Source organism: Crinia signifera, chromosome 3 (genome assembly GCF_055691185.1).
Source record: "Crinia signifera chromosome 3, ASM5569118v1, whole genome shotgun sequence".
Lineage (NCBI taxonomy): Eukaryota > Metazoa > Chordata > Amphibia > Anura > Myobatrachidae > Crinia > Crinia signifera.
Window position 1 is genome coordinate 311,701,727 of NC_139219.1, and position 19,418 is coordinate 311,721,144.

A 19,418-nucleotide genomic window follows, 5' to 3' on the forward strand; every position below is an offset into this window, starting at 1 on the left:
AGTAAGCTATGATATTTGCCTGGCGGCGGGAAGCGCTGCTGATTTTGAAAAGACTTGCCGGACGCTGATTGGCTGAGAGAATTCAGCCAATCAGCGTCTGGCAAGTCTTTTCAAAATCTGCTTCCCTCCGGGCAAATAGCGTAGCTTGCTTCCAGCTGCCGCTACTCCTGTCCCCGGACCCCCGCTGCCCGTCCATGGACCCCACGTGCACACCCACGGCACCTGGCACGACAGCGCCCCCCGCCCATGCAGTGCCCAGTGCGCGTGACCCCCCCAGCCCCCCCCCCTAGTTACGGCCCTGTTTTAAAAAGGGAAGGGATTTTTATGATGGAATTGGGTAATGTGCCTGTAATTAGGTAGTTAAGTAGCCTTTATTCTTATATGCCTTTGATGTTCATATGATACTACAAATAATAATGAAATTGTAGGGATTTGCATAGGTGATTGGTAATGGTATATTTGCATTGGACTCCGCCCCCACCTCGGGATTCCCATTCTTCTTCTTCCGATTCAGCCCCCTGGGAAGCAGGCAGAATGCAGGAAAGGCGCTCACACTTCCCGGGCTGCAGTTGACTATTATAAAAAAATTAGGAGTCTCCTGCAGGTTCTGGATTAATGCCAAAGAGCCTAATTCAGCATGGCTTGCTGCAGATAGCCGCCGCCAAGACAGAAAGAGAAACCGCTCCATGCATTACGACTTGATTGCCTATCGCTTTCTACTCGCAATTCCTGAAACATCGAAGATACTTTGCCATCTCTGCAAATCCGCGTAATTCTGTGTCTGCCACTAATCTGTGACTGATACAGGCTGAATGAGGTCAGCGCTGAGATAAGAGACCCAACCTAAAGCGCCTAGACATGCCTGCGGTTTTTCTGACGCACACAGAAAACGGCAGGTGTCCGCCCCAGAAACGCCAGCTTCCTGCCAGCAAACCGTGAGTGGATTGTGTTTACAATCCATATGCATTTCTGTCGCTATTTCCCTCGCGCATGTGAAGTCGTTCCAAATTTGTTAATTAGCGTTCCATGCTGAATAAGGCCCAAAATGCAAAACAAAAATTAATTGTCACCTAGCTGTAAATCTGTGGAAATCCAGGCGCTGTGGCCATTTGGCAACAACAGACCAACCATTACCACCTGGTGGTTAAACCGGAGTACTGCAGCCACAAGGCAGAATATTTTCTTTTTAAGGCAATTTGACCGATAGTTAAAGTGTATCTGTAAAACGCAACATTATTAGCACCATTACTGGACTGTTTCTAAAGTTGTCCCATTGTGTAACACGCACAGACGGGTCTGATGTCTCCATTGGTAAAGCCCAGTGAGATACGATATATAGCAGTCTGTTCAGATTCAGAATAGCCCGGAATGATCCCCAGCTTATAGATATGATTCAGCGGTGCCAAGATACTCATTATAAGTGGGTGTAAGTTGTGCCGTGTGCTGTGCAAGGTGACAGAAGCAATCAGATGTAACCCTGCGGGTGCCGTGTACCGGAAACTAGACAAAGAGTTTGGCTACACTTATAGGTGTTGGGGTTACAGTACAGTGAGTTACAGTGATGTCACCATAAGAAGCAGTGGCGTAACTACTGTAAGGCAGCCCCAGCTGCCGCTTGGGGGGAGCAAGCGGCAGTGGGGTCTGTGTGGGCGCCGGCACCCGCTCGATGCACTGCTGCTGGGCTGCTGCCTGCTTCTGCCCACTGGCTGAGCACCGGAGGTGAGTCAGCCGCATGACATTACAGAGAGGACAAATCCCCCCACTGATTCAATTGACTGTACACAGAGCCGGCTATTGGCTACTGTGCACAGGATGGGCGGGCGGATGGGCGTGCTGGGGCAGCCTGGGATGTGTCGGAGCCAGGGGAAGCAGCAGTGTCTACTGGTCTCTCTGCCTCTCTCCTGCTTCAGCTTCTCCGTTATGTGTGTGACGTCATCTTGTCACACACTGGGGAAACACATGCGTAAAGTACTGAACATCGCTGCAACTATCCGTCTGCTGCCTTAGGCACTGACATACATGTAGTGCAGAGAAAGAGCCAACACTTCTTATCTGCCACCGTAGGCACTGACATGTGTACTGTATTGGAGAGAAAGTGCATCTCATGTGCCGACAAATGTACAGGGGAGGGAAAGCGCTGTCTCTGGGGAGGGGGTTCAATTGTTATTTGGGTGCCAGCCACTAGTGGGCACTCGCTGGCAGCCGTTCAGTTGTTCTGCCGTTTGCCCGCGAATGCAGTGGGTGCTAATGTTTCTGGGCATGTCAGAAGTAATGGGCAACCAATTGGAGCAACAATTGAACTGTACTTTGATTCGCCCCTACAGATGGAGCCATCCTCATCTAGCCGTCTCTGGATAGCTATGGTGAGCCATGGCTAGCCAAGGCCTTTTGTTCTCAGCTGCAATACAGTGCATAGAACAATACAGTAGAGGATTAAAAGATTAATCACATTAATCACTTAATTCTATAAAGGGCTAAAGGAGGATGGCTCCATTTGTAGGTGTCTTTCACCATAGGCACTGACATACGTGTAGTTGAGCATTGTCAGCTCTTGAATCTGGCCCAACAGTCGCTCACATGTGCAATAAACACAAACATGACAAATCCTACATATATGAAACCATCCCTTGTAATACTAACTGGCTTTTATCTCTCTTCCAGCTACTCCTCCATGGTTAACTTCGGTCTCTGCCGCCACGCAGGCCTCCCTTATTGCCCATTCATATGGAATGACTCAACCACCTATATACAGCCAAGCAGCCAATGTCCAAGCTCCCGTTATAGGAGTCACGCCCACAATTCCCCCCCACGTTGCCCCACAGCTTCCACTAATGACGGCTCATTACCAACTACAACAACACCAGCAGCCGGCTCAACCGCTGAACAACATGGTGGTGAATTTACAGAGCCAGACCATGTACCGGCACAGTCAGCCGATAGCTATGTCCTCCCTGACCGGCGTCAGTCAGGTCCCTCACCCTGGACACACTGCTATAGGCAACGGTCACATGACTTGCCCCATCCTGCCTCCGCCACCGCCTTCCCTACCTTCTGCGGCACTACCGAACAGCGTACCAGCTACAAACGGCCAGGCTGCCCCGCAGCACCCTCACAGCCAGCCGGTCAACCCCGACAACACCAACGGCGTTCAGATGCTACGAACGATCGGCATGGGAAAGTATGAGTTCACAGACCCTTGGTATCCTAAAGGTAAGCCGTCCTACTACTTTCTGTTTCCTTTTGATCGAAATCATGCTTGAACGCGCTGTGATGAGCGATTGACTTAAAGTTGCAGGCTCAGCCAAAAGGTCATGGCAGATCTTTTATCGTTGATGCGTCTGACTCGGCTAGGAGTCCTGCATCAGTTTCCTCTGCTTTCCCAGCAGAAGCATTTATGAATTAAATATGAACAAAAAAGAAAGCAATTCTCCAGACTAGAACATAAAAAAAAAAACCAGATTCCTTCTCATGCCAAGCGACACCTACTGAGTCTGCCAGAATAAGTGGAATTCCTCCAGTCTGATTTATGTAGCAGGAGTTGATGCGCTCTCTGCCGGTATCCCGCAGAAAATGCATACGTTAGATTAAGGGCCCATTTTTTTCCCCCCTTTGCTTTTCAGCTAGAGCGAAACGTGGGTCCCCTAGCCTCCTGCCTGTTTCAATAATGCATGATCTGCAAACGTGCCTTTTCCGGATCAAGCGTGCAAACGAGGGCCGGAGCGGCGCTGTGATGCTGACACGTCCGCGGTCCAAATGCATAATACAGGAGGCTTTTATATTTAACATGACTCAACAGTTTCTCGTAGGATTAAATTTACAGTAACAAGGACCTTATCGGTTCTCTCGTCAGCCGGTGATTTATGACTCCCAGCCCTGTGGATAACGTTCTACGGCGGCTAATGGAAATATACCAAGTCTTGGAATGTATATCACTTTTTTTACTTTCACCGTAAGATGTTCCTTGCTGGGGCTGCCTCTAAGAGTTCTCCACCTGGGGTCTGTTTTATTTATGACCGGGTTGCAATTCTAACGGAACACAGTCTTATCGTAGATCTTCAGGCTGCTTCGCTGCTGGAGAGGAGCAAAATGCAGCTAAATTTATTATGGAAAGAGTCAAATGCACCCATGAATCAAAGTCTATGCACGCCCCTATTAATGTAAATATACACTTGCTGGGAGACAGCAGACCCATCCCGATAAAGGCAATAGGAAGCACAGAAGTGCCGACAGCGATCAAAACGGGATACGGTCTCTAGGTCGAAACTATGACCCATGCCCATCAAAAAATGACACTGAAAAGGCAAAAGGAAACTTTAGCTATTAAAATGTAAAATACCACACTATAGCAATTATACTGGACTGTATCCAGATGATATGATTTTATTGGTGGAACTAGAGGTCCCAGCAAGCCTTCCCCGCGTACTTGTACTTGAAGAACAACAAGTACCAGCAAGCAGGGCCTTTAAGGGCCCACTAGTACCTGTAGACAATACACATACTTCATAGATAGTTGTAAAGCTGTATTATACGTGCTTGCGCACTTCACACACTCACCTACATCCCACGTGACTCTCGATCCTCTTCTACAGTAGAAAGCCATAGATCCCCCTGTTAAAAAAAAAAAAATACAACATACTCATCTCATCCAGTATAGACCAGTCCTCTTTGTTCCATGTAGGGGTTAAAAGAAACTGCAAATCACAAACTAGGCACACATAAGAGAATTCATGTGTACACACATGGATTCTCTCCCTCAAATGGCAGGGCTCCACGTGACTGTCACTTGGGAACCCACCAGCCAATCAGCGTGTGCCATGTAGTAGCACTCTCTTGATTAGCTTAGCAATACTGAGCTGTCACTAAAGCAGAGTCTGTACAATTCTATGGTAAAAAAAAAAATCCATTAGAAATCTGTGGGTGGGAACTAGCGGTTGTCCTGAATTAACCTTGTTGTCTACCGCACACTACCAGAGCAATTTACCAGCAACACTTCCAAACACCACATTGACACATTAGACCTCAACACCACAATGTATACTGTAACTCATACTTGCCGACATTTAATGTCTATGCTCCAGGCTTATCCCCTTCCCCATTGCAAAATAAAAATCCTGCAATTCACAGGTGTACACGGAAGGGGTGGGGCTAAAATGACACAAATTGCATCATTTTAGCCTCTCTTTCTTTGTGTACACCCAGGAGTCCAAGGGGCTTGCGGGAGGCTTGCCCTCCCTTTCGATTGGCCGGGGGGTGGGACCCTATCTTCAGGAGCCTCCCGGACATTCCGACAGGGTAGGCAAGTATGCTGTAATTGACCCTGTAGCTCAACACAACCCTAATATCAAAACACTGTAAATACTCACATTACAACATAAAATGTAACAAAAAACAACAACATATGACAACACACATTCTTGCAACACATCTGTAGTGCCCTAGCTGGGCCAGAACAAATAATAAACATGTAAAAATTACTGTGTAGCTCATATGATGTCCCCAACTTGAACAATTTATACCCCATTCCTGACTTAGGGGTATAGTTACTGATCATTGGATTTTAACTCCCCATATTATCTGCAGTTTTACCGCCGGAACTAAAAGGCCAGTAATATGAAATGCAAAACAATCTGATAAATCGTTAAGGCTAAACCGCCAAATGTCTGGGTTTTAGAAAACCCTACACTTAAGTATACCCCAAAATCTTCTGTGTGCAAGCATGCACATGCATAAATACACACACACACACGTACACCTAATTTCAAGGCTACAGCTTTTACGGAGCAAAGCCATATATTATCCGCCTATTCTCTGCCGTAAGCCGGACTGATTTCCTTGCAGGCCGCTCCTTCTGTGAAAAAGCACAGTGGCGGTGCAATGCTATCGTAAGCCCTTGAATACAAAATGGCATCACTTGTGTGATACTTATGCCACTTCTACTTACAGAACTCCTTTTATTTCCTCAAGAGCTCACCTTGCATTATAATAAGATCTTTTGAAAAGGGCCGAAGGTTCCATCTCATTAAGTGCCTGAGACTTTCCATTCCATTGCCTGACTTAACACGCAAGTCTCGCCAAAGTTCATGAGCAATTATTGTGTGATGTCCAGCGAGGAGAGGCAGCCCTCGCCTATCAGTAGGAACGCATATTTTTTAGAGTTCATTAGTGCACTTATTTAAATTCCGCGTTTGTTTTTTAATTACTGCTCGCTCCAAAGGAAATTATGTTCATTTGCATGTGAAAATGTACTGTGTGTTCATTATTAACCTCTGCTTGCTCCCCGGGTACATGAATATTTTTCGAAATTTTTCATTTGCAACAGGTCATATTGTGTTCTCCTCTGGGTGACTGTTTCATTCAGTGTAGCGTGTGAGTGCCATTGTTTTATTATCACACTGTTGTGTGTATCTGGGAAACTGGGTTCTGGGCAGAGGTCCCGATTTATGTTTTTGCTGGTGGGTGCTCAATGAGTGAAACAAAGCTGTAGGGGGGTTTGTGCAGCTGGGGTCCCGGGATGGTTGTTAGGGGAAAGAGGGCCGCCACCTGCCTGTCTCTGCTGTTGTGCTGGTGGTCAATCCTAGCTGTGTGTGTGGCCAATGGGCTGCTGGGGCAGGCTGATGTGGCTTTGGCAGTCCCTCAATGCGCAGGTAGTTCTCTGAGTGGGGGCGGGTCCACAGAGCTGGGTGACATTGTGGCGTGTCGCACGTCGGACCTGCAATGAACCTCTGGGAATGCGGCCTCCTTGTTACCTGCTGGAACCGTCCGCGGGTGCTCATCATGTTCCATGGGTGCTCAGGCCTGGGAGCACCCACACAATCGGCGCCTATGGTTCTGGGTGCACAACCTAAATACTTATATCACCTCCTTGAACATATTATCTGCCCATAGATTAGGGCCCAAAATTTCTAAATAAAATAGTGCATTGGTAAAAATAACAGTATTTTTCTTATTAATATTTGTAATATCTTCAGTTAGTCCTAAAACATGAATCCACAAACATAAAAGCAGCAACAATAGAAATGTTCCCATTCAGGGGTATTTAAAGATAGCTTCCTATTATGAATTAATATACAGTAAGTTGTAGACTTAAAGCCTATCAGCTGTTTGACGGTTTCCTCAATCAAGAACGATTTGAAGGCAAATTACAATTGATGTGGATTGTAGACTTGAAACCCAACGCGTTTTGTCACTAGGACAGTGGTTCCCAAACTGTGTGCCGTGGCTCCCTGGGGTGCCTTGGGACACTTGCAGGGGTGCCTTGGATTGGTGGTACAAGACCAATGGTCAATAATTTATGGACAAAACCAGTTTTGGTGACTGCCAATCATAAATTATCTGTACAAACAGAACCCTTTACAATATAACTGAACCTCAGAATCACATATAAACACAAATCACTTAATTTTATAGTTCTTTTCCAAAATGTTTTGGCCTAGGGGTTCCGTGAAAAAAGTCTTGTACTCTAGGGTGCCATGATTCAAAAAAGATTGGGAACCCCTGCACTAGGATTTCATCAGGGGTTTGTTGGATCGGGTTTTGTTTCCAGTTTAATAAAATAGCGTACATGCTTTTGAAATTCTTTAAAGTTTATGCAAAAGGTCAGAAATGTGCACAATCCGGGTACACTAGATAAAAAGCCAAATATAATGTTTCTCCACTTGTCAGAATGGGAATCAGAATGCCACCATCGGAGGGTTTGGACACACTGAGTCTTCTTTGCTACATAATTGCTGTTCCTCTTTTTGTTTCCTCTAACAAGATCTTTAGTGCTGATAGATCCCTTTTGACTCATTAGCTATAATGCGTCACATGATGGACATTTCTGTATACTTAACAGGGTCCATTGCAGTCTGTGAGGTTCCAACGGGCAATGGTCGACCGCCCTTCTGATGATAGGCACCATTTGGAAATACAGTCTGGCATATGCGCATGTCGCCGCTTTAAATGCTTAGTCACATGACATAAGTCCAGTCATCAGTTTGCCACTCCCCTTTTCATTGCCAGATCTTGAGCCTCCGCCAGCGTAGCTGCTTGGACCTTGCTTGGTTCCCTGAAGTTCACTGTATAGAGAAAGTACATTCTATCAAGCTCCTAGTGCCTGATATCCAATCCTCCTACTCTGGAACTCTAGTGCCTAGTTCCTCTGTACCTGTGCCTCTTGTCACACTACCATCCAGTCATTCCTGTCACCAAAGCCTTATATGACCAAGGCCCAAGGTACCTGAAGCAGCTTCTGATTTAATACTGTCCCACCCGATTACTGCGATCTGTAGATGAAGGACTTTTAGCAGTAACTAGAATCTCCCGTAATTCATCTTGGGGTCGAGCTTTTAACCATGCAGCTATAACCCTATAGAACTCACTTCCCCACACTATACAAGAGGCCCCAACTCTAGAATCCTTCAATAAAAACAGACTCAAGATTTTTCTGTTTACTCAAGCATTTATGGAATACCATACCCTCATATATACTAATATACTAATGACTGGTATACTCATACCAGTCATTAGTGCTCCTATTTCCGTTCCTTTTGCAAATACTAAATACCAGTTCCAGTTGGGTTCTCACCAGAGTTTTTGCCAGCGATAACCCCTCATAATTATAGGTGAAAGCAAGACAAGCCCTATAGTCCCTGAGATCTCTTATTTGTGCCGGCGGTCAGGACTTTGATAATTATACCAGGTACCGCCGCCTGGACTTGGCAGTACTTACTTGTATTTGCTCCCTCCATGCAAGTCCCAAATTAAATGCCAGTTGCTTATTTCCACCAATGTACAAATAAATATTTAGTGATCCCCATAGCATTGCCATATGTAATACAGTGTAGTGCGGTGGGAAAGTGATTTATTTTGTATAAGGGAAGTGGCTAATTTGTAAAACAAACCCGAGACGGAAAATATGCATTCCTGGATAGTCCCCAACATCGCGTCACCATAGGCCCGCACCACATTAATAAAGTCCATCTGTCAAACTACCTGGGCCATTATGATAATTTACTTTGCCTTTGTGTGTCATATATCAGCATATAGAAGGGGCGTGCCTTCTTCCCGTGCTGGGTTTTGAATGATTATTATTGACTATTTAGCATATCCAGTCTTTTATCTGGACTTCATATGCCATAGTGATTGCTCTTCTATTTTCTTTATAGTATTGGTAATACGCTACATATTACACAGGTACTAGTATATATATAGAGAGAGAGAGAGAGAGAGAATCACAGGGGCTCTGCACTCAGAGCCGGCACCACCACTAGGCAGCTTCAGGCATTTGCAACCGCCGGGGTGGCGCCCACTCACACACACACACACACCAAACCACCACCCTCCCCCGCCCCCACGGAGCTGCCTAGGGCAATTAGATGCCTTGCACCGGCCCTGTCTCAGATAACATCAGCGCCCGCCCCAAATTCGTCGGGGGTCGGGGGGCGATTTTTCGGCAGGGGTGGACTGTATGTTACAGAGGACTGGTCCCCTTTAAGGTACATCTTTATTAATATTTGCAGTTAAGCCTCCGCTATCTGCTGCCGTCGCTGCCTCATACATACTGCATGGGGGATACTTCATATAAAAATATTTTATTTATTTAACAATTACCATTTGCCAGTTAGAGGTGTAAGCGTTGCGAATGTGAAGGGACTTGTGCGTCTTGCCATGTACAGCTATATTGGCAATAGAACTATGCGGTGCCAGAAGACAGTAACTGTCACAGAACCCAGAGCACTGTGACAGCGCTGGGATTTCAGTGCGATTTCAAAGCAAAGCCCCCAGATAGAGAGACGCGGACGCTCCCGAAACAAAGGGTGAGAACTTCTGCTTCAGATTATATATTAGAGCGCACAGTAATAATGAGAATGCCTGCTTGCCTATTCTACGCTTCCAGAGCGTTAATTATTTGTGAAATAGGCTGGCGGAATTCTGAAGGGAAGCGAAGATCACGGAGTAATGATGTGAACTCATAAAACACAATAACATATATTTCCATCTATGGGGAAAACCACTAAAATGAGTTTCAGATTCGCCTCCTCGATAATGTTTACGCCACATTCCAACCACACCAATTATTCTGAATGTGACAATAATTTAATTGTGTCACTTGTGTTTTTTGCAGACGTGGCTCCGTTTTCATTGCCTGTGGTTGCAATAAGCATCGAGGTTTAACCGTGTCGGAGGCAGAACAATGTTTTTCAGTTTGATTATTTTGTGTGTGTGTTAATCTCCGTGCGTAATAGGATTTAACTGCTTTGGTAGTGAACGTGAGAGTCACCCGGCTACGGGCGTAGAAGACCCTTTAAACATGCAGAAAATAATGGAGATAAAGGGGGAGATTCTCTAAACTAAAAATGCGGTAAAAACCCTGCTATCAGGGTTTTTACCGCATTTTGGGATGCTTTAAGCATCCCCCGCCGGGTTATCGTGACGGGGGGCATTGCCAGAAAAATCTGGCTATGCCCCATAGAAGCCTATGGGTTTCTACCACGACCGACCGCCGCCCCGCATCGACCCCCCCTCACGTGTGTCCGGGCAGCACAGAGCTGTGCTGCCTGGACCTGTGACCTCCTCCTCCCTGCACTATGATCCTCTTCCGCGTGCAGGGAGGAGGAGAGCCCGGCGCAGCAGCAGCGCCGGGTAAGGGAGGGAGGGGAGAGCCGCTGTCTCTCACCGCAAGAGCTGGCCTTTGCCATAATGATCGCATATGTTAGAGCATATGCGATAATTATGTAGGCGATGGGGGGGCGATGTGCGGTGGTAAGGGGGCGCGGATGTTAGAGCATCCCCCCCCCCCCAAACTAAAACATAATTTTTTTTTATCACCACAACAATACAAATCTAAGTACAGGTGTGTCATCATCAGGGGTTAAAGTGAGGAGGAACGGGGTGGAACTGAGTTCCACCACCTCTAATGGTGAGGTGGACAAATGTAACCTCCACTTTGGCCCTGCACAGTAATTCTCACAGAAAGCATTCTAGTTTGCAGGAGGATGCCAAAAACTCTACCCCTGGCCCTGTCTCTGCCTAATGGGGGGGGCGGGGGGGTGTCTGTGGGGGGTAATTAGATGGCATTGAGAAATTAATTCCCCCACCTCTGCATGACCACTTTAACCCCTGGTCCTCATACATCTAGATTGCAGCTCGAGATGCCTGGCCTGAGTTTCTTTCTAGATAAGAGATAGATTGCTATGGGCAACCTCCCATCTTCAATAGAACACCCATCTTAGTAAATTAACCCCTTAGGGCCAGATGTACTAAGCTTCAACAGTGATCAAATGGAGAGTGATAAACAGCCAGCCAATCAGCTCCTGCCTGACATTTTTGAAACATAGTCTGTGACATGTCAGGGAGGTGCTGATTGGCTGGCTGTTTATCACTCTCCATTTTATCACTTTTGAAGCTTAGTACATCTGACCCTTAGTGTTCAATGTAGAAGTGCTACAGCTTACAACCCTCTTTTCAGTCTACCTCCTGCCATTTCTCTATAGAAGAAAGAGATTATGTATTATAAAAGATGAATATCAAAATCCGTGAGGTAATATTTTCCTGCGCAAACTCTAAACTGTAGCATTTTTTTTTTTTTTTTTAAATGGAACAACACAAATTGTATGTGAACTGTATATCACAAACAGTTTCCACCTTCCGCAGTACTAAAGGATTAGCGTCCTCTGAAACTTGGAACAAGATAATCTTTTTCATTCTCTAGGCAATTTTAGCTGTCAGATGGAAGATATAAGCAGCCGAAATGTGTACCTGGGAATATCTCATATGCAGCAGAGGAGGAGGGAGCTGCGGCCTTACTGGAAGCGGGAACAGATCTTTATGGAAAAGAGCTAAATAATATACCGGGAACAACAGCAGCTAGCCTTAAATTGTCACATGGTGATGGTGAGTGACAGGTATGACAATCGGGTAACGACTGTTACGCCCTATACACACTAGGACATTCGCACCGGGAGAGATATTATTAATGATATCGTTGGATCTCCTAGGTGAATGATGTAGCGCATACACGCTGAACGATATAGTTAAACATGACATCACTGACCCCCGCTGCTAGCGGGGGGTGGGGATCTCATCATCGATAAACGATATCGCTCAGAAGGGTCGATATGAGCCATAATAACTGTGAGGTTGATCATATTCTGAATTATGGACAAAGGTCCTGATTCAGTAAGGTTTGTATACATACAGGTGGAGCCATCCTCATCTAGCCCTTTAATAGGATTAAGTGAGCCAGAGCTGTTGGACTCAATCCTATGCTAATCCCCTACTGTATTGTTCTACAGTATGTATTGTATTGCAGCTGAGAACAATAGGCCTTGTTGTGCCATGGCTATCCAGAGAAGGCTAGCTGAAGAAGGCTCCATCTCTACCACCCCTTGCCTTCATTTGTGATTGCATCGAACTATCATACGTTGCGGTGTCTATCTGCATTGGCAGCCTGAGTAATTCTATTGACTGTCTATCAATGTACTGTCAATCTATTAATCCACGCCCACTCTGGTGGCTCCTGCACTATAGACAGATATGCAGGGAATCAGCCAAGGGCCAGTCTACCCCATTCTGACACCTACGCACTTGGGGCTAACCCTTGTTTGAAAGAGGGTTGTCCCTTATTTCAAAGGTCGGGCCTCATAACAGTTACTGCCTGGTGGTCAGAGTGATCACATATAACTTATACTATCACTATACACAGTGTTGTAGGCAAAGCCAGTATTCATTGGAATTCATTTGATCAATTTAGTATCAATCAGGGGCTTTATTGTTTTACGGAATTGGTGGCTATTTTCCCACGAAGTGGGTGCACTCACAAAGTGCCTGTCTCAGCTGTTAGTAGATAATGAGCCTGATTTAATACTAAGCCCTTTAAAATAAAATAAACTAGATCAGTGTACAGTAAGTGAGAAATGTTTTTTTGTAACCAGTTTCTGTAGCAAACATAAAATCCCCATGGAGGGGTTTGTGCAGCGCGTAAAGAATGCAGATAACATCGGCACGTCGGCTTGCAAACCGCGGATCTGATCTCAACATCTTGATAACTTTATTGTTGACTTATACAATCATTATAATTGTTATTTAATTACACCTTTCTCTGCACAATAACACTTCATGACTTAATAATTAGTGCTGCCTATCTGTCAAGTCTGCTATTTATTTTTCTGAAATTCCAATTAATTTTTTTATAAAACTGGAAATGCCGTTTCATACAGTATAATCCAATGATTTATGTAGATATCGCTTATACTGGGCGGGATGTACTAAGGGAAAAATGCGGTAAAACCCCTGTTTTACCGCATTTTTCAAATGTACTAATAACGACCACCGCATCTACACCGGGCATGGTACATCACCATTTTTGGGTTGTGATATCCTAAAGAAGCCTATGGGCTTCTATCGCAGCCCACCGCAGACCCCACTGGTCCCAACTCCTGTCCCATCCCCTAACTCCTCTTCCCCCTAGCAGCATGTCAGTCACAGCCGGAGGTCCTTCCGGCTACAGGGGGGAGGAGGTGGTGCCGGGGACAGCCGCTGAGCCGGGGATATACACACATCACCGGTATTGCAGGTGACCTCTGTCACCGCTTTGCGATGCTAGGCGCATATGTTAATACTGTGGTGGTGAGGGGAGGCGGTGCATTTTAATACATCGTACCCAATGTCACTTACTGTATATAGATAGAGTTATGATGGGGGGGGGGGGATGTATTTATCAAACCTTGTTCAAAGTACAAGGGGAGGGAATTACCATAGTAACCAGTCAGATTCCAGCTTTCAGTGTATACAAATTTACAAGATAGAATCTGATTGGTTGATGGGGGCAGCCACTTGCCCTCTTTAGAAGTCGTGATATACCTCCCCATTCCCATATATATATATACACTTGTGGAGAGAGGTAGCACACCTGTATAGTGGGTAGAAGTCCCGGTGCCCTCCAGTTCACTTCAGAAGTGAATATAACACAAACAGGGTAGCGGCGGCACTCGGCGAGGAAAGAAGGCAATAGACGCGTCTATTGCCTTCTTTCCTCGCCGAGTGCCGCCGCTACCCTGTTTATATATATATATATATATATATATTTGTTATGTTGTATTTCCACTCAGATTTCATAACTATCAGTGTCTCGGTGCTCATTCTCTACATGCGATCTCGTTGTGCCCAAAGCAGGTGCCTATTTAGCCTAATCTGGAGACCAGCCACCATTGGTCTATCACCATGCTTGGTCTCGCAACCGTTTTCCCTTGTGTTCCAAACAAAATATGACTAGTAGCAAAGTATAGAGAGCTGTCCGGTTTCCTGAAGTCAATGGCGAGCAGGCGTTTCCATCGGAATGCAAACAATAGGACAATCTTTTATGTAAGACCACTGATAGAATGTACAGTGGTGGCACTAGAGATGGGACTGATCAGTGGCGGATCCAGAGGTGGGGTAGTCCAAAATTCACCAACTGCCACCCCAAAGCCCTAGCCATCCAGGATTCGCTGGCAGTGGGTGTGGCTCTTCTATGTGGCACCGAGCAGAACATTTTCAAAGGGGCGGGCTTGAAGAGACCATAGCTAGATTAGGGGGGGGGGGGCACAGGGGATACTGTACCCCCCCACCACCACCACCAGAGCAATTTATAGTTACGCCACTGAGCATAAATTCTAACGATGGCTGGCATCTGCGATGGAAACACTAGAGAAATAACACATTGCTATTATGGCCATTACTAATATAAATAAAGTGCTATTTTAGCAATAGGACCCAAAACCACAGCCGGAGCTCCATGTTCCAAATGCCGGGAAATGATGGCCGTCACTTGGAGCAGGATCAAATGCTAAAATGATAAACAAACGAAACACCTTTTTGTTTACGCTGAAAATAACGAGTAATTATTCAAGGCAACTGGAAAAATAAACCAGAACTGTAGAACTGATAATCACAGTGAGACACGTACACCGGTATGAAGTTCTGATGGGCAGGAAAACAAGAGTCATAGAATTCCCGGCAGAAGCCGCTATCTCCGCGGTCTCAGTAATGACAAAATAAACCAGCTGAAGGCATTTAAAGGTGTGACAGTGAGTACCGACATGCGGCTCTTCCTGGATGGCGTTTATGGAAACATTGAAGAGATACAAGCCCCAGTGGGTCTGTCAGCAGTCACTACTTTTGCCATTGCTGATCTAATGCGAAGAATTATAATGCCACTGTATCAGGGATTTTAGTACAGTTCACATAGCTATCAAATTATATGGATGCTTTTATAGTAAACCTGTCACCTGAAATGATCTGGGTACAGGTTGAATAAACTGTTGTGGAAATTCATATTATGCTTCCTGGATCACAATGAACATTATAGTTATTCACAGACAGGAATACGTTCCACCTAGGCAGGTGCAGATCTAAGCAACACACTGCACCCTGTAGGAGGACGGAGGGTACTACATGCTGACATCACATAACATAAGTACATCATGTCAAAGGTTATTAGAAAGGAGCAATGTCACACATAGGGGTACACTTACTGAAGCTTCTAAAAATGATAACCAATCAGATTCTGTCTATAGTTTCTCTATTGTATCCTAGAAAATAATTGACAGAATTTCATTGGTTCTTATGGGCAACTTCACCTCTTTTCATTTTTAGAATGTTCCCTCCAGCTCACGGATAATTATCATAGAATTCAGAGATATTGGTTACATATATTTGCGCAAATGTATGATTTAAGCCCCCCCCCCCAGCCGACATTAAGGCTTCTCTGTATAAGGGGGGTCCCTAGCGCTATATCTAGGTGCGGGATGCGGTCATTTGGTCTAAAGCATGATGGTCGACAGTCATTAGGTCGACACTATTAGGTCGACATGGGAAAAGGTTGACATGGGAAATGTCGACTTGGGTATAGTATAGGTCAACATGGGTCTAGGTCGACATGGGAAAAGGTTGACATGGTTCTAAGTCGAAAGGTCGTTAGTTCGACAATGTCTATGTCGACAGTCAAAACGTCGACATGGGGTTTTTCACTTTGTCTCAGTGCGGGTAAGGATGAAACTGTAAGGCGTGCTATTATATTGCCCATTCACGTATCCTCCAACATCTGAAGAGCAAAAACTGGTACAAATTCAGAAAGGGGACATGGTCACAGGTAAAAGGGTGTGGACTCTCCCCCTTTCCTATACTTACAATGGGCAGTTGGAGACCCAAAAAAGGTACAGCCACATGTCATAAAAAAAACGGTACTGTACCTTCCAAAAAGGTATAGTTGGAGGGTATGCATTCAGATGCCCCTAAATCAAACTTGCCTACCTTCCCAGAATGGCCAGGAGGCTCCTGAAAATCGGGTCCCCCTCCTGGCCCGCAGGAATTTTGTTAAGTCTCCTGCATCGTAGCCGCACCCCCATATATAGTGCAGCAAACTCCAATGTACAGTAGAAAACAGTGATAAAAAACTGGGCAGTAACAAACTGACAGAGGTGGAAGGGCCCTGCTCGCAAGCTTACTGTACATGTATTGTCTGGTCTCCTCTGGGCAAGTATGCCCTAAATCCTAGCTTGAGCACCTTCACATTTCATTTCAATGCAGTGGCGTAACTACTGTAAGGCAGCCCCAGCTGCTGCTTGGGGGAGCAAGTGGGGTCTGTGTGGGCGCCGGCACCCGCTCGACACACTGACTGCCTGCCGCTGCCCACTGACTGAGCATCAGAGGCGAGTCAGCCGCAGCACGGGTGCGGCCATGGCACAGACGACAAATCCCCCCACTGATTCAATTGACTGTACACAGAGCTGACTATTGGCTACTGTGTACAGGATGGGCAGGCGGATGGGCGTGCTGGGGCGGCCTGGGATGCTTCGGAGCCAAGGGAAGCTACAGTGTCTGCTGGACTCTCTTCCTCTATCCTGCTTCAGCTTCTCCATTATGCGTGTGACGTCAACATGTCACACGCTGGGGAAACACACTGGAGAGGAGCGGGGGGGGGGCACAAACTTTTTGGCAGGGGGGAGCATAATTTATAGTTACCCCGCTGTTTCAATGTACTGTACAAGAAGGAGTCTGTTTATTAAGAGAAGAAAGCTCTTTTTCCACTGTTCCCTATGTACAGTATTACAAGGTGAACTCAGGTCCTAGAATAGCCAGCACACGTCATATATTTATATGCCTTGTGTTCTGCCTTTTAGTCTGTGCGTTACCTCTGCTAAAGGATGTACTTGAATCTCAGCTTTGAATTGCAGACTTTTCTTTGTCATGTTTGCTTTTTATTCAGTTTAAATGTAGTTCTGTTCTGTGTTTCTTTTGCACTGTGTACTGGACCCAGTTTACCTGCCTGCCGTAACCTTGTATTGCCACATTATAGCTGTTTGCAGCTCCTGTGTGATTCGTGTTTCTTATTGTACCCAGAAGTACATTGTCTCTTCTTTCTTCCTTCCTTCAATAAAAAATATATAGCTAGCATTGGGGAAAGCAGAGATTTCATTTCTCCAGTGATTACCTAGTTAGCACTGTTTGCCCTCTTCTTCTCCATAGACATCTATGGGGACGAAAGCTGGACGAAATCTATTGGTGTTACCCATACCTGTCAATGTGGACCTGCACTTTGCGTCATCACAGGTCAAAATGCTACATGTACATTTTGCACTGTGACCTTTTGCCACTAGCGCTAGGCTGCTGGAGACGGAAAGAGAACCTTTGTACAGGTGTGATGTATTCCCCATAGGTGCAGGGTGAGATGCAAATTGATAAATTTTGACGCTAACAAATATATATTACTGCTGACAATTCCTAAACAGACCCCAATTAATATTTATTTACTATAGGTATATTTAAATAACAATGAGAACGTTATCTATTCTTTGAAACATTCGAAACTTTAAAATAGCGTCTCTACACTATTGGCCTTATTCAAACTGTTCGTTGGGCTGGTAACGGTTTCCCCCCTGTGTGCACGGCTACAAACGTATTCACAGCTATGCACAGGGTTGGGGATCGACTCTGGCAGGGCTCCGAAGATTCGCAGCCCAGCCCCTACATGGCCAGAATAGTAGTTCAAAATGATGTTACAAAATTTAATATACGGTAGTAATAATAATAATTATTATTAATATATATTGTTATATAATAATCATTATTAGTAGTTTATTGTAATAATAATAATAATAATAATAATAATAATATTTATTAGCATTATTATAAAACAAATCATAGTAATAATTATTATGAGAATTGTTATATATATATAATATATAATATAATAATATATATAATAATAAAAAATGTATAATATTTTTTTTTATAATAATTAAATAATAATAAAAAATATTATTATATAGTAATAATTAGTAGTAGTTATATATTATTATTATTATTTTATTATTATTATAAACCAATCATAGTAATTATTATTATTATTGTTGTTATTATTATTATTATGATTGTTATTATATAATAATATACTACTAATAATAATAATTATTATTATTAGACTTATTTTATTATATCAAAATATTATTAATAATAATAATTATTATTAAATAATAATAATAGCAGTGTTTTATATATATATATAGATATATATATATAGATATATATATATATCTATATATAATGATTATGATGTGATATAGAACAAAAGCGGCGCCGGGTTTCTGTTTGACAGCCAATTACCAAGACTTTTTTTTATCCTTGCACAGTATTTTGTATTTCTGTATTTTATTTGCTATGTGTTATGCTCTAATTTAATGGCAGCAACACAAGTAATGAGAGTCAGACCTCTGATTTTTTTTTGTTTATTCTTTCTAAATCAAGCCAAGGGAGAAAGGAAAGGTTAATGGATGTAATAGGGTTCCGTATTTGACCTGGATTCTGGGGAGTTGCATCACCTCCAGGCAGACATTCTCTTAAAAAGTGTATTGATTGTCAGGTCTAATCATGGCACACAGCAAATTACATTGCTTTCTAAAGATTTGTTTCCCCACACTCAGGGCACTGACCGCATCTATTTCACTCAGGCTCAGAACTGAGGGAAACAAAAAAAAGATTATTTGTGGTGATTATTCCGTTCCGTCACTTTATATTCACTAGTATGTTTGCAATTTATTTTAATTTAATGAGCGTACATTCTATTTGTGCGATTTAATATTATGTAAAAGGGGACATCTAATTTCTTCTGTCAGTGTACTCAAAGGCGGTTTAAGACTGTGCAGACACCATGCTGGCCCTGTCCTCTCTGGAATCTTTTCCTTCCTGGTAACATCCCTACTGCGCATGCAAAAATCATCAACAAAATGGCCGCTGTGCCATTTTCCCTGTGGTTTTTGCTGCTTTGCATCTATTATAGATAAACCAATGTGTGCAGTGGCAGAATATTCAAAAATGCTAGGGAAAATAGGTACAATGGTGTATGTACAATGGGTGAGGAGTGTGCAGAGACCCTGGGTCAGGGGAGCCCTATTGAGGCT

General features: G+C 44.3%; 1 protein-coding gene across 2 annotated transcripts in view; it reads left to right on the forward strand.

Moving 5' to 3' along the window:
- Positions 1–19,418, forward strand: part of KLHL29 (kelch like family member 29) — a 633,192-nt gene that overhangs the window by 416,708 nt on the left and 197,066 nt on the right. For both annotated transcript variants that reach the window (XM_083178618.1, XM_083178619.1), the window contains exon 6: positions 2,662–3,210. In XM_083178618.1, coding sequence (XP_083034744.1) covers positions 2,662–3,210 — 549 coding nt within the window. The remainder of the gene's footprint in view (positions 1–2,661; positions 3,211–19,418) is intronic.